A 16,753-nucleotide genomic window follows, 5' to 3' on the forward strand; every position below is an offset into this window, starting at 1 on the left:
GATGAAGTGACCGAGGGTGTTTCTATAAAGAAATCAAGATCTATAACCACTCTTTCACCAATGCAGTCTTCCACATTCTCATTAAGTTCTAAAAACACCAAGTTCCATGTGTGGGGCATCAAAACATAGTTTTATTCTGTATCACCTCCATTGAAGTGCAACATTAACATACAGAGGCGGTTTGTGTACCTCAATGATACTGAACAGAGATGGGTAGAGAATCCAGTAAGAGTAGAGATGCGTCGACATATTTCTACTCAAGTAAAAGTAAGTACGTAAAACTTATGGGTTAGGCAACCAGCTAACTGCAGCTACAAAAGCAGCATCAAGATGAGGTGGGAATTAAAATGAAAAACGAGAAGAGAATCCTAAAATTGTATTCAAGTAAGATTAGTAATATTTTATGACATTATTTAAGTAGAAGTAAAAAGTACAGCATAGTAAAAAAAAAAAAACAACTCAAAAGTATTTTCTTTTTTTATCATTTTATTTATTTATTTTCAAAAAAAGTTACATAAATGTAATTGAGTAAATAAAACTAGTTGCTTTCCAACTGTGATCCTGGGATTTGGCTCTTGGTAGGGTCTCCCATGCCAACATGTGCTCGAGGGTGGAGTTACTTAAAATTTGCTTAGCCATCCTAAAGAAATGACAGACCGCAGGAAGCAGAGAGCCTCCCCTGGATTAGGGAGACGTGCAGCAACCTCCAGGAGCTCAGGAGGTGAGTTTGAAATCGTTACTTGAGCCTTGAGTTCAAGAGAAGAGATTTGTTTTCTCAAGCCCGGTGATGACTTTATAATCCTGTTGTTTTCAGCTGCAGACACAAAGGGGCAAATACCTCTAAGGTGTGCTTGTTCATGGTAAGGCTAAGTCCACTGTCTTCCCAGAACTCCCTACTGCATCTTTGAACTACAAAACCATTCACATGATTTAAAAGAAGATCCATTGTAACTACTTTGGTAATTTGATTCCTCTAAATTTATCTACAGATTATCTACTGAATAATCTACAAAGAATTGTTGGTAAACCTGATTGATTTATGGTAATTTAGCATCATTTAATATAATAATATAAATAATCTGTCATGGACCTAGTTCTTTTTCATTAATATTAAGGAATTATTTGCTTAAAACAAGATTTTATTTTTTAGAAACGACAAAAATACTTGGTAAGATTGTGTGCTTTTGCAGTGTAGAGATGTAATGTTTGAGGAGTAAGCCTCATTCAATTTCTGTTTCAATGTCGGTTTACAAAAAACAACTGCTTTCCAAACAATGAGTTCATTTCTACAAATTCTGGGAAGTAACTAAATAAAGTAAATTATGTTGTCTCAAATGTGAGCAATAACAGACTTCACCGACAATAGAAAGAAATTTTGTTCGAAATATGCATGACACAATAAGTTTAATTCTTATTGTATGTTTTACTCCAACTGGTCTTCATCCTGTGAGTCAGGCCAAAAGAGAGTTTCAAAGTCAGGTAGAACAGGTGTGATGGGCTTTTCACCGTAATCTGTCGGAACAATCAGATACAATTTAGCCAGCTTTGCTCTTTTGTCACTCTTTTTCTTATATAGTAAAGTATTATTATAGTATTAAAATTAGAAAATTTAAAAAAGCACACACGACATAACATTAAAATGTCACCTCCTACCATCTGTGAGGCTGATTTGCTTTTTCAGAATATCAGGGTCAAAGAGCAGCTCGAGCTCCTGTGTGCTTCTGTCAGACTTGCTACAGAGAAGAGCATGGGGTTTAGAATATTACAAAAATACAATCCGTTAAGTCTACAGTTGTACTTACTTTTAAGATAAAATATACTATTAGGACTGTTACCACAAGACTATTGGCTTAAATTCTAAGCAGAATGATCAGGTATCACACAGTTGACAATGGGAAAATGGGTCCATGTTAATACATTGCAGATATCTGAACATGACCCAAACAAAGCAAACTGCTAGAATCCAACGTTTCTTGTAAGACAACATCTTTCAAAGAAGAAGTAAACCAACCTGTTTAACGCAGGTGCAGACACACCCCAATTTATGAACAGGAGATAGATGAGCCAGAAAGCCAACATGACTTTTGTGGACTTGATTGACCACATTTTTTAAAAAAAAACTAAGTGAAAAACAAATTCTGAACAAACCAATGGTTCCCAGGACGACAAAAGGGTTCTGGAAGGAAATGTTATTCTTAATTCTTCTTCCTTTTCAGGATAGTTTTAAACAGCTTAGCAAATAGTTTAAAAAGTAATAAAATTTGTGAAAAACTATTTTTCACAAAACATAACGGCTTGACATTTGAGTAGATTACAGTATGTTCATGATCTCAAAGTCAGAATACTGATACTGTAGGATTATGACCTACTACTTTCAGTCAAACATTTCATATACAAGTGTTTATATTCACCTTTACAGACAGACAGACAGACAGACAGATAGATAGATAGATAGATAGATAGATAGTTTTCTTTAAACTAGTCATATATTAAAATTCAGTTGATTTGATGTGTCGTGTTTTTGTACATAATTTTGAAATATTACTCCTTCATTTCTGAAGTTTGATTCGAACTTTTTAAATAAATACTTTTGCAAATTCCTGAAAATCAGAAACCAGTTGAGGAAGAAGAAACAAAAACCGTCTGAATTTGATCCCACTTTAACTTGTTTGATGAGTTTATAAACCAGAAGAAGTTAAAAACGAAAGTGTTTTCGGGTTGGTGGGGGAAGGGACGGAGGTGGAGTGGCGCACCCAAAGCGTTTGTTTGCATCAGAGCGAAATGAGTGAGAATGAGGAAGAGACAAGCTGAGCAGAGGGACCCGCTACTAACGTGTTCCGTCTTGTCAAGGTGAAACAAATCATGTTTTAAAGGTGGTTTCTAACAGTTGCGTGGACTCTTTTGCAAACAGTCGCTGGCAGGTGAGTCAATGTCTCTTCTAAACATTCAATTCGGTTCATTTAAAATAATAATTTTTTAAAAAAGAGTAAAACCTCATAATGTCATGAAACAAAACAATTGCGTTTAGCTCAATCAGGCTCGAAGAAGAGTAATTTCCTTGAGTAGATCTTTCCTGTGTGCCCTTCTAAAAACCATATTGTTTTTTTTTCTTCCACGAGAGAGAATAGTCTGAACACCTCTGCGTGTTTTCTCTTATCAGTTCACAGAGGGGGTAACTACTGCATTTTAAATCCCTTTATTAATCAACACTTTGTTGACTAATAAAGTAAAGAGATCTACTTTACTCATTGTAATATGATTATTAGGAATTGTGATTTTGAGTCTCTTAGAGTATTATTTTTCACTTCATTTTGTCTACATAGGTCACGAAGCTGAAGTTAGTTTCCAATTCCAGAAAAGGCTAAAGGGCAATTTCACATAATCTCTCAGTACCTTACGCATTTTTAATCGACTCCAGTTTAAAAACTACAACAGCTGGACTCTTCAAAACCTGGACTGGATTATTCTCCTCTAACAGCAGAATATTTAGAACCATGTTTGTGATTTGTGAAACTTCAATAAAGGTTGATTTTACCACTGTTTTGCATATGGATTATACTAGAACTGCTCCAATTCCAAAACTTCAATACTTAGATGTAACATAGTTAATGTTGTATGGAATTCCACCTGTCATTACTTCCAAGTTTGGGTTCGGGTGTAATGGGTGAAAAGGCACCCCCTCCTGGTGGTTGGCAACGTTAAATATAGTGAACACAGATATCTCGTTGCCAGTTCATGAGAGATGGGTGTGAGGTTGGTTCACTGGGAACATTGTGACGGTCCTGTGAAATGTTCTGTTAGCTTGTTGCTAACACAAAATACTATTCCTCGTAAGGTGCTGTACTGCCTGTGATGAACCTGGTCCCTGATTATTTTATATTTTGTTCCATACAGATAAACTACATTTTGTCTCATCCCGTCTCCTGGTCTCGTATTCACACAACGCAGAGCTGATGAAAAGCCAGCATAATTAAAAAAGGTTACATAGACAATTCAATCGTGGACTGGATTATTCTGCTATAACAGCAGAATATTTTAATCCATGTTCAGGATTTGTGAAACTTAAATAGAGGGCAATTTCAGACCCTTTTTAGCATCTGAATCACAGTAGAACGTCTCTAATTCCAAAACTGCAACACCAAGACTCTTCAAACCTAGACTAGATTATTTTCAACTAAAAGCAGATTATTTAAAACCATGTTTGGAATTTGTGAAACTTTCCTCTGATTTGTGAAACTTAAATATTTCTGCTATTAGAGCAGAATAATTCAGGCCAGATTTGAAGAGTCTTTAATCAACTTTTTAAACTAAAGTTGATTAAAGATGCGGAAGATACTGAAAAATTAAGTAGAATCATCCTTTAGCCATTTCCCGAATCGAAAGCTGGAATTGGAAACCAACTTCAGCTTTGTAGAGATGTAGCCCTATGGTTTAGTTAACCCTTGTATTATGTTGAGAAATAATTATATGTATGATGTTGTGGGTCATTTTGACCCGTATTGTGTAATTCATCTCAAAACAATCAAAAATGAAGTCAAACTAGTCAGAAGTTTATTTTAGATTATATACACACTTATGAGAGATAAGAAGAACAGATACACAACTTGAACATTCTTGAGGGTTGGAGATGTCTCACACATTTCTGTGTTAAGAATGGGGCACTAGCCATTCGAAGAAGCTGGCGGGCATTTGTCCAAAAATTATAAACAAAAATGTAATAAAAGTTATGACCTGCCCTTCAAATTATGCTTTTTTTTAAATTCACATTTGAACACCCTTTGAGTGACCATTTCCAACAACATCTTTAATTCATGTTAAGTTGGACCGACTTTCATAAGTTTATGAAATGTAGATTCACCTTGTGAATAATATAATCCACAGAGTGGATTCATAATTGTTAGTATGTGTTTAAGCAAGACAGAAAAAGATTTTAGATTCATGAAACTGAAAAGGAAATAAAACTTTTAAGTGGTGTTTATTTTGTGTTAGAATTTTGGAAGCTGGTGTATAGTTAGGTCATCAAATAATGTCTTATATTATTATAATGTTGTACTTTTTTTAATTAAAGTAAGTAATAAATTAAAACTGTAGCAGTTAAAAAATGTTTTCTCTGTCAAAGATGGGTATGTTAAACTTGTTCATTTGCTTTATTGTAGTATGTCCAATCACAGAGGAAGCATTGCTGGAACCTTTATCTGCTTGATAGTACTGGCATCAGGCTTCATTTTTATGTATACCAGGTGTGTACCAAAAGTTAAAATCTTTTTGAGATTTTAGCACCAAAGGTGATTTTATTTTTTTTTTGTTCAATGATGTTTTTCAATTAACTGCTTTTCTTTTTTATACTAATTATTCCTTTTGTAGTGATTTAAGAGCCATTATCTTTTTCAAAAAACTGCATGTGCCAACGGAATCAACACCAACAGCCATAATTGATTTGGATGGCAAACTTAACTTCAGGTAAGAGAACTTTAAGAAGAGTATTTCTTTTGCAAAACACTTTTATTAATCTGCTGTTCTCTGAGAAAAAGAATCATAAGCTGGGTCATGGGGCAACCTCTTTATGGTACGTCAGATTTAGATGATATTCAGCTTGGACATTCAGATTTGCAGCTGTTCATTTTAAAATAGCTTTAGCTAAATCAGGTTGGATGGAACGCATTTAAGAACGGTCATTTTTCAATTGTCGTTGCCGCGACACCCCTCTCCCCCCTTTCCTTCACTCTCTACTCTCTCAGTTACTTCCTCTTCTGAGAGGGGAGATGTGCTACCAGCTCTCCATCTAAAGGGTAAATTGAGTTTCCTAAATCTGCTGGGATTTACCCAATCCAGAACTGAAGTAAACTCTGTTTAAGCTGGTTTCGAGAAAGGATTCACCTGATTTCTACAACCTACATCCAGATGTCTCACCCTTCTTCCCCCTGTGAATTAGCCAGACTGAGCAGCCTACCGCCAACTAGTTTCACAGAGCACATCTGTTAATGGTTGCTCCTTTTTTACAACTTGCACTTGTTACTGAACCAGGTTAGTTTTAGTGACTCGGGCGAGTCCCAAGGATGTTGTTTTAAATTTGGGCTAAAGCAACCTATAAAATATGACCTAGTTTTCTTCCCCAGAATCAAACATCACAGCTATTTTACTACCATCAAAGAACTTTGAGGTGACTCATTAACTGAATGTCCACAACATCTTTTAGATTTTCTTTATGCTAAATATTTTATTAGTAAAGCAATTTTGCAAAGGTCAGTACAGCTTAATTAAGTAGCAGAAATAATCAAATAAGTAAAATCAATCATCTAGCCTATCTTTCCCTAATGCTGATACTAAGAACTAAAAAAGGAACCTTTGAGAGAGACGGACGAAGTTTGGTGTTTCGAACCCCAGAACTGGCTTGATGATGAAGAAGGTGTTGCAGCAGGAGGAGGAGGTGGATTGATGAAGGCAGGGATCTCTGTTGGTCTGATGAGCTGTCATCTCTGCATCGATGATGAGGTCACACAGGACTTGGGTCTTCATCTTTGCCTTGATCTTCATCTTTTCCTTGGTCTTCATCTTTGTCTTTGGGGTCTGAACCCAGCCGATGAGAGAAGTGCGATTTGTAGCCACATGTTGCAGAGCTGATGGATTGGTCCCCGTGCGCAGGACAGTCTTCGGCTCTGTGGCCCCCGCTCTTCTTCAGCTGCAGAGTTCTTTGTCCATCTCGGTCTTGACTCGAAGCTGCCTGGAGGATCCAACCAAAGATTCCTCTTTTGCTCTCCCCTTATATAAGGTTTATACCTGCTTTCAGTGCATTTTCATTGGCTAACACTGTTGCTGTGCTTGCTTTATTGGGTAACTTGTTTGGACAGATGGACTCATGTCATCTGTTCATCATCAGGTTCTTAGAGGACTTGTCCTGATGTCTTGGCTAATGTCTCAGGGTTGCTCAACGTTCCTTCCATGTTCTTTCTCTGACACGTTTAAGTTGTTCAACAATCTATGTCCTAATAAGGCATTGGTTATCTCTGCTTTCCCATTAGTCCCCATTTTACCCTTAACCTTTCACCTACTATCTACCTCCAACACATCATCAGTGATCTTTAATAGCAGTTACATGTTTTACACCATTTCAAGTTCAATGTCAAAATCACATTCATAACCCTTTTAGTTTCTTTGATTTAGCATTAATTTATAATTTTATGATAACCACAACTTATTACTCTTTTATTATTATTTGATACCAAAGTTACAGTTACTTGTTTTACTTGTAAGTGTAAGTATGTAAGTATTGTTATAAGTAAACCAATATTAATATAAGTACTTTACTTTAAATCTTATCTAATTACTCAAAATGTTTAGATTTTATCCTTTAAAACTTTTATGCTTTTAAACAAGGACTGGTCTCAGCTATTTTTATACAGCTGCCAGCTGGAAACTTACTTCCTGTTTTTCCAGAAAACCTGCTCTTCCTGTCTCATCTCTCTCTCTGACTACGATTTCTTATGATTAGATAGAAAAAATAAGTATAATTAAAGCTAAGTTTACAGGAGACAAAAACAACACACACAACTAGATTTTTTTTATTGCAGTCTGGGTCTACTGTTGGATCTAGATGTCACTTGTGTGACTAATTTTAAAGGTAACTAAACTAGATTTAAGTGAGTATGTTGACAGTCAACACATAATTGTCACGCCCAGGCACTGATGGACACAGGGACTGAACAGTGAATACCAAACCAGACGTTTATTGGGAGATTGCTTATTCTTGGTCAGACAGGCCAGGGTCAGAACCGGGAATCCAAATCGGGATCAGGAAGTCTCAGGGTCAGACAGACAGGGGGTCGAAGCCAGGAGGTCCTTATCCAGCGGGGAGAGTCAGGGATTGGGGACAGGAGAGGAATCTAGGCAGAGACAGACAGGTTAGATACTGTGCAGTTAGCTCCAGTTACTACAGCAGGCCTGAAGGTGTTACCGCTGAGGGTTTCACAACAATCTGACGCCGTGCAGGAGAAGTTCCGTCCTAATATGGCAGCAGCTGAGGATCAGGCGGATGCCGATCAGGTGCGAGTGGTCACAGCTCAGCGGCAGCTGTGACAATAATGGTTAGAACCAAACACTATACGTCACACTGAACACACCAGGCTGGTTTAAGGTTACAGGCGGTAATGAGTAATGTTAAAAAACACATTTACTGACTAAAACAGATTAACCTCTTAGTACACCAGCAAAAAAAAAGACTTCTGCTACACCTTTCTGCAGTTTATGTGCTTGTTAGTGATGTGAACCAGGTGAACTCAATCTCCTAGCAGTCGGAGAGTGCAGGAACTTTTGGAGTGACTGACTTGTCATTCCTGTTTGAAAAGTGCCACAGCACGAGAAGCAAGCATTGCTGGTAGTACATGAAAATTAAGAATTGTGCAAAGTTTTTCTACAAACTGTCCTTTGGTAAGCCTCACAATGTGGATGCTCTTTTCTTGAATCTCATAGGAGCAGCACCTGGACTCTGATTGATTGTTGTATCTAATAGTTTTAATCTTATTGAAGTAAGTTTTAAAAAAACACAGTGTTTATTGCTTATGGTAGAACGTGTAAGTGAAAATGAATAAATGTTGAACAGAATTTTGACTATAAAAATATATTTCACAAAATGTCTATAAATATGCTAATTTCTTTATAGGTGTTGAATTTTACTATAAAATATTTGCTATTTATTATACTTTTGGAATAATTGGCTTAAAGGGGTGGAAATCTGTTTCATTATTTCACAATGTATTTACTTTGTTAATTTCAAAATGTGATAGATATGTTTCTGTTTCTTAAGTTTTTGGTGACCATCATACAAAAATAAAGATGGATCAGCTAAACTGAAAGCTGTTGAGTGAACTCCAGTTAAGTTTCAAAGTAGAGACTGTCCCTTTCAAGTGGGGAATCGCACAGTAAACCAAACCTGACAAAACATGACAGGCATAATATTTTTGTCTTCAGCATAATGCTAAAAAAAAAAAAAAAGATAAATATTGGGGGATTGTGTATAATACAACTGCTCTTTGGACTGCTTTCTCTGTAGTGGGTTCTTTTATTTTCTTGATTTTGTGTTTTTACCAATGTTGGCAAGAAAACATCATAGGCTTCCACACAACAATTACTAATGCTGAAAATAAACTCAGGATGTCATTATATTCTAACAAAATAAACTTGCAAGGTAATTATTGTACTCATTTTATGCAAGTGAGACCAGAACAAAGGGGTCCATACGCTGCATTATATACAAATGTCCATATATGTTATCAGATAAATGATGTTCTGAATATTCAACCATAATATAAACTATAAAAACAGTATCAGGAAAAAAAAGTACAAAAACATTCCAGACTCCTGGTAATCAGTTGGTGCTCCAGGTTCTTTGTACAGCACATCTCAGAAACAAGGCAGTTCAAAGTGATTTTCATTTTTTTAAGTCACTACATTTTTAGGAAATATACAATATCGGTTTTGAACAGTCAGATAGATAAAGAATGGGAAGTTTCTAAAAGTGTAAGATACTTTTAGAAACTTCAGGAAATAGCTTTAACTTTAGAAAACTCTTGTTTTAATCTGCACAGTATTAAAGTTTCAGCTCTCTGTCTAATCTTGCAGTGAATGACACTTGAGTTGTCAGATTGTTACTAATCAATTTTGTACCTGACTGACTGAATTCTTGAACTAGAGAGAGGAACCTGCAAAATGTGTTTTAACGTTTATTGCTTAATGTTGTAATGCAGTGTTAGACTTGAAGAAAATACCACAAGTACCTCTTTTTGCTCCGGGTGGACTTAAACTTACTTCTTGTTTAGTGGTAATTTGTGTGACGATTAGCTGTCTGAAGTTGACATTTTGAAGCCGACCGTTTTACAAATTGAATTTAGTTTGTTAAACTCATCCCTGGGTTGAATTTTACAGAACTCGGTGGAATATTTGACTGTAGTTCGTTTCTTGTGTCACGTTATTCTTTGTTCCTCTAGTTTAATTATGTTTCTTATATCTTCTCATTCTTTAATGTAAAATTTTTTTTGTCATTTTTTAGTTAGACTTATTTGCACTTTGCATACTCTCCCCTCTCACCTGCATCAGTTAGCCAATCAGCCCAAGTTGATTATTGCACATTCACTCTCCCAGTACTTATTTGCAACTCTTCTGCTTCTCTCATTCTTTGCTGGCTCCTCCAGTTATCTCCTTGTTTTCCTGTTGAAAAACAAGAACTGCTGTTATTTTACCCAGAGTTTCTGTTTTGTTCAGCTCTGGGTCCCTGTTGTTCCTGTGTTTATTTTGTTGTGGTTGTTTTTTGTAAGGCTTTGATATTAAGCATTCATAATTAACTTTCTGCTTCTGGTGGTCCTGTTTTTGGGTCCTACTTCAATCGACACATCCTGTCAGTTTCTTTTTTGTTGTTGTTTTCACAAAGAAAAATCTGAAAACAGTATTCAACTTGACTAAATATTTTAAATATACATTGTTGTTCCAAATAATCAAGTTAAGTTTATCCAAGTAAATGTATTAAGATTTGTGATAATGATGAGTTGTTCTGTTTTTTTTGTTTGTTTGTTTCTTGTTTTTCTTATTTCAGGGCTAGACCACATGTTCAGACTCAGACTTCCTGGAACGCACCTGTTATGTGGGAACTGATGTTTGATAATAATCTTTATGACAGAAAGCACAAAGAAGCCAAAACATCTGTGGCCCTCACAGTTTTTGCTGTTGGAAGGTTTGTTCCTTTATGCATTTTTAAAACATGAAATGCTGTGTGATACTATTTTCTGTGTGATACTTTATTAAAACCCAAAGGTATTAATAACGTTTCTGTCTGTCTTCTATTCAGTTCCTTCCAAAATATTTATAGTTGCTCGTTAGAAGGCATTGTGCATTGAAATTGGGGTAGAATTTTTGTTTCAGGAATAGAAAAAGGTAAAAAATAAAATAGCATTTGATAAAATTAGGTAAACAAAACCAAGTTAGTAGATTTATTTTTCAAATGCAAGGAATAAAACATTTATGTACACCTTATTATTTCTTGTTTTGTGTGTGTGTGTATATATTCCTTTCAGTGGACAGACCTGTCCACTGAAAGGAATATATTATCATTTGCAACTCTTCTTTTTCAACTTTGTTCCGGGTTCTTGGGTCACATATTTCATAAACAAATCTCTTTATTTTCATATAAGCATTCACTCCAATGGAGAGACTGTCTTCATTGTCTGTATTAGTTTGCAAACCAAATCGACTAAACAATATTTATATTGAAAAAGAGTTTTACAGTTGTGTAATCTCTGCTGTAGTGGATTTGACTCAAAAGTCTTTTTTATCAGAAAATTGCACTTTTAGCCACTGTCAAATTTGAAGGGTAGCAGAAAAGCGCACTAATTTATTAATGCTGAACACTTATGTTTTTTGTTGTTTTTTTTTACTTTAGTCTATAATGAAATATCCATTTAAAATTTTAAAGATGATGCATTCATTTGTGTATGTGAACATTTAAGATGCAACAGAAGGCAACTGATCTCCGTTTTTGTCAGTAAAACATTTAACTATTACAGTTAATGCCATAGAAAAAGAGCATATATATTTTCTATCTATGATTAGAGAATTGACCAACAGTAACTATTCACCTTTCTATATCTCTGATGAAGGTATCTGGATGCCTATCTCGAAAGATTCCTGACGTCAGCAGAAGAACATTTCATGCTGGGATTACCTGTGACATACTTCGTATTTACGGATTTACCAGAGAAGGTGTCCAGAATTACCCTTGCTCCTCAACGAAACATCAAGATTGTCCAGGTAGAAAAGCACAGCAGGTGGCAAGACATCTCTATGATGCGAATGAAGACAATATCAGAAGTAATCAGCACAGTTATCCAGCACAACTTCACTCATGTCTTCTGCTTTGATGTGGATCAGATATTTGAAGGCAGATTTGGCTCTGAGGCTCTTGGGGAGTCAGTAGCTCTGCTGCATGCTCACTATTATAAACTCCCCAAGAGCAGGTTCACATATGATAGAAATCCAAAATCCAAAGCTTGCATGACTGAAGGAGATTACTACTACCATGCTGCAATTTTTGGAGGAACATGTGAAAGAGTAAAGGCCTTGGCAGATTACTGTTATGTCAGCATCATGGAAGACAAACTGCAAAATGTAGAGGCTTTGTGGCACGATGAGAGTCACTTGAACAAGTACTTTTGGCTCAACAAACCCACCAAGTTGCTCTCTCCTGAGTACTGCTGGGATAATAGTATTGCCAATGCAGAAGACATACTCATCAAACGCCTAGTATGGGCCCCAAAAGATTATGAGAGGCTTCGTACTCGGTAACATGCACAAAATATAAAAAGAAAAAAAGTGTGATGCAATATTGTAAAGAAAATGTTTGCAAAGCTTGATTTTGGGTTATGTAAAGAATCTGCAACTTCAAAGCTTCAACTCTCATGGCAAGCTGGTAAAACTTCTTTGGAAACTTAAGGTTTTAGGTGAAGGTCCCTGATATTCTAAAGAAAACCTTTTTTCTTGTTATTCTTGTAAGGGTCAGGTGAAAGCAATCCTTTGTTTACATTTATTTACATTGATAAATTTAAGTTTATTTAGTAATAAAACAGAGTTTATTACTACTTCATTCTAAATGAAGAACAAATGTTCCAAATAAATGTTTTATGAGCAAGTTTGACTGAAGACATGATTTTTTTTATTTTTTATTTTATATATACACTGGCCCCACCTACAGGATTTTAGCAAAATGTTATGTAGTAATTAAACTTTAATAGATACTTTGATTTGTTTTAGGTGAAGAGAATTTACATTTATAAGCAACAAATTCCTAGTGTAAAAAAGAGTTTAAAAACTGGTGATTGATCTATTTTGAGGTCAATCAAAATAAATCAATCTCCTTCTGAGTGCACGTGCAGAAAACTCTTTTTCGGAGTTACCACATGATGGCGCTAAAGTGTTTGAAGTCCTTTTTTTATTTGACTATTCATGTCGTGAACAAAAATAGGATGTTTTACTACCTGTTACCTTTGAGCAGCCAAGCATGTATTGCCGTTGACCCCCGTTTCATTCAATTGGACGTGAGGTCTGCAGGCCTGGATCCATTTCTTGCATTATTCCAGACTCTGGGTCACAGATGGTGTGCAGTTTGAAACCTCCACATTTGAGAAGCTATTTACACATACAGTATCTGTTGAGCTACGCATTTATTCATTGTGTTATACCTGTGTGTGTCAATTATGTTGTGCGTCTGCAAATCTTCTTGTACGCATACAAATCTTATTTCATCTTTTTCAGGGAGGCCAAAAAAGCCCTATATCAAAGAAATAAAATCAACCTTCCAAGTGCACTTTTCTCAATTTCCACATGATGGCAGCAGAGTATTTAAAACAAGCCCTCAAATTTCACCAAGTTATTCATACCACACATGTCAAGAGCTATAAAAACATATTGTTTCTTAATTAATGTAACTGAAGAATGAAAGGTATCTCAACAATCATACTTTAATATGTCATATCAGATACACTGTGCAGAATGACACATAGCCAACTTCCACACTAACTTAATATTTCCTTTTTTTCCGCCATTAACTCCTTCTATCTGGTAGCTGCCATATTCATGAGAACATTTTGTTTTTGAGGATTGTTTGTCACTTCAGAAGTTTATTTACCTTAACATTACTATCACGGCAAATCCAGAACATTAGTAAAGGCCATATGAACTTTTGATAGGTTCACAATGTTTTAGTTAAATGGAGGCAAACATGTGGATGTACTTTCGGGCATCTCATCAAACACACGGTTTATTGTTTGACATCATGGAAACAAAGATAATAAATTTGATTAAATATTATTAAAGGAATTGAGTAGATCTGTCAGTTTGATTCATCCTTTAGTACAATTTCCAGATGCCATGTTAAATTGTCCAAACCAGAATAAGCAAGTATAAACAAAATCACAACAGTCAAGAGGAGATGGGTTCTGGATGCTATGGATACATGTGTTTTGGTGAGAAGTTCACTTATCAACCACATGACAAAGTCAAAAGGCCATGTGGAGCTGTTGACTGAATTTAGTGAGAAGTGTCATCTATAGTGAAATGAGTCAGATTCCAACATGGATTGAGAAATCATTCAAAGAAGAAAAAGACATTATTTCAACAGGATCAGAGTCAATTACCTTAACTTTTGGAAATAAGTGTTTGATCCTTATGACCATGGTTACATGGTCATCATGTTTCCTTCTATTTGAAGGGAAAAAATGGAGAGCTTGCAAACCTGTGAAGTGCAAAGGTGAAAAGGTGGAGTGTCTGTTTTACTGCAACAGGAACTGTACACTGAACAAGTTAGATAGAACAATACGAAGGAAATTATGTGGAAATATTGTAGCAACATCTGAATACAGCCTGGGAGTTAAAATTGTCTTTCTGGAAAATAGATGATCTCTTGCAGATGGAAACAGACAGTCCTCCAGGATTCCCCAATATTTTGCTGCATTCATTTTACCTTCTACCTATTCAAGCTTAAAACTCCTAAACCCTCAGCTTCTGAAAATACGATGGAAAATGGGCACACCGGCCTTCCGCTGCAGGTTAAGGGGTTTTAAACTTACCAATATTTTTCAATAGAATTTTATCTGATTTATTTAAAGTATCTTTTGCCTTCATGCTGTAATGACAGCCAGGAACACTGATAAATTAGTGAATGAACCTTCCAGACACAGGTGACTTTACACTACAATGACTTGAGATTTGAGACACTGCTGCACTCATTCAACTCATTGTGAGACTAGTACCAATTAGTTAGACATCTAATCCAATTGAATTAAGCCAATCATTTTAAAAGTGGTGAATATTAATGACTTTTTAAGGTTTTATGTTTTTATTTAATTATTGTTTTGTAGAAATCAGTTTTCATTTCCATGTAAAGGAGCAATTTGTTTGTCAGACAAGCCAAATGTTGAGTATGATTGATTTGTAAAAGCAATAAAAAAGATAAAACATCCAAGGGCTGAATATAATTTATTAAAATAATTAAACAGCTTTTAATATGCACTACATCATGTCTTTCACTTGGACCACCAAGTGACTGAAAGATGCATAAAATAGAGGCTAAAGGATTTTTTTTTTAAAGGGATCTACATTGTTCCATTAATGCAGACATCTGCCTAGGAATCCAGTTCAGCTCTGACTAGTCATTACCAAAACTCTCCCATCCAGCTCTCTTCCTGTTAATTCAGCTTATTTGAACAGGTAAGTATTGCAGGTAAGACACTGAAAAATTAAAAGTTCCATAGAACCGCACTTCAGAAATCTGAACAATAAAAGAAAAATAGTCAGAGCTGCTGTAATGAGAATAACTGGTAATCTCTTTAGCAAAACTTCCAGGTTGGGATTTGGTGACATCATTTGCTGTTTTATAAGAAGTGACATGTGGTGAAACCCAGCTGTAAAAATATTGAGTTTAAATGGAATTATGCAGTCACTAGTACATAAACACAGAATGGTGGACATAATGTCAGAGGTGTATTTACAGCTGCACATGTCCCTCATGGTTTGGCACCCTTTTTTTGTGTTGGTCCGCCATGTCTGAGTGCCTGTGCTCCTTTAAGATGCTGCCACGACACAGTGAAGTTTTGTATCTTCTTCTTGTCAAAAAAAAAAAACGATAAGAAATTGGTGAGATAAAATGCTCTGCCACTTAGAGTTTTGTATTTTTCTGGAGCTGATGCAAAACAAGTTTTCATTCTCAATTGAGTTTTCTTGAGTGAAACTGATGAAAAAAGGTTAACATCAACCTGTATTCTTTCAAAAGCTTAAACTCACCTGTCAAAAGTAATGCATCATACAAAAAATACTTGAGCTTTCAAAACCACCATGTTAGTGCAAGATATTGCAAGAAAATTTTCAGAATCTTTACAAAGATTTTCTTTTCCCCCTCCCACCAAAATATGTTTTTTCCCTCTTAAATTCTTATTATAGAAGAAATGCATCTTGAGTTAATTTTTTTTTCTCAAATGTTTAGCTGGTTCAGCCCCAACAACTCTAATACCGAGCTTTGAGTTTCAAAATAGCTTCCACGGGGCTCTAAACATAATAGCTCCCTCCACCTTTATGTGCCCTTGTGGGGATATCTGTCAAAGCTGTAACATCATACTCCAACGTTGCTCTACAATTCTCCACAGGTCACATTCCTTCTCGATGGTGGAGGGCACATAAAGGGATAAAAAAGGAGAGACAGCGAATGAAAAAAGTTAACTCGAAAATAAAGAACTGGTGGACGAAAGGCAGAGAAAATCCTGGAAGAAAAAGAGAGAAACAAAGAAAAAAACAGAACTGTGAAAGCAAACTTCATCCCTGACTCAGAGCTGCTTCTGGCATGGTTTATCCATCTCATCATACACATTCCTGTCTGACACGCTCACAAAGACCCATTGTGCTGAAGTGTATCTAACTCACATCTTCGCTGCTACCTTACATATGAGCTCCAATCATGTACACACAAAGAGACCCACACATGTTTGGCCTTGGGCCAGCTTTATTGTGCAGAGATATGAGCTGACAGGTTTAATACCACCTGCAAATGATTCCTTACTGTATGCAAAAGAGGTGTGGACTTCAAACAATAAGGTAACAAGGAATGAGCAGGAGGAGGTGAAATATACTGGTGCTCTCATGTTGTGTGACCTGGGGTTGATAAGGTCACAAGCTGTGTGTGTGTGTGCTCGGGTGTGTGTGTGTGTGTGAAGCCCCTTTTAAA

General features: G+C 35.9%; 1 protein-coding gene across 1 annotated transcript; it reads left to right on the forward strand.

Moving 5' to 3' along the window:
* Positions 1 to 2,627: 2,627 nt before the first annotated feature.
* LOC129364139 (N-acetyllactosaminide alpha-1,3-galactosyltransferase-like) lies at positions 2,628 to 15,001 on the forward strand. Its single transcript, XM_055036590.1, has 5 exons — positions 2,628 to 2,921; positions 5,157 to 5,240; positions 5,365 to 5,460; positions 10,583 to 10,720; positions 11,643 to 15,001. Exons 2-5 carry the CDS (start codon positions 5,158 to 5,160, stop codon positions 12,325 to 12,327), a joined length of 1,002 nt encoding a protein of 333 aa, XP_054892565.1. The 5' UTR covers positions 2,628 to 2,921; position 5,157; the 3' UTR covers positions 12,328 to 15,001.
* Positions 15,002 to 16,753: the final 1,752 nt, after the last annotated feature.

Source organism: Poeciliopsis prolifica, unplaced genomic scaffold, assembly GCF_027474105.1.
Source record: "Poeciliopsis prolifica strain line A6 unplaced genomic scaffold, Auburn_PproV2 SCAFFOLD011, whole genome shotgun sequence".
In the NCBI taxonomy this organism is placed as follows: Eukaryota; Metazoa; Chordata; class Actinopteri; order Cyprinodontiformes; family Poeciliidae; genus Poeciliopsis; species Poeciliopsis prolifica.

Excerpts from the sequence above, each read along its gene's own strand:
- LOC129364139 (XM_055036590.1), top strand. The coding sequence starts at position 5,158 with ATGTCCAATCACAGAGGAAGCATTGCTGGAACCTTTATCTGCTTGATA. Across the intron at positions 5,461-10,582 it reads GATGGCAAACTTAACTTCAG|GGCTAGACCACATGTTCAGA; the intron begins GTAAGAGAACTT and ends TTCTTATTTCAG. Across the intron at positions 10,721-11,642 it reads ACAGTTTTTGCTGTTGGAAG|GTATCTGGATGCCTATCTCG; the intron begins GTTTGTTCCTTT and ends TCTCTGATGAAG.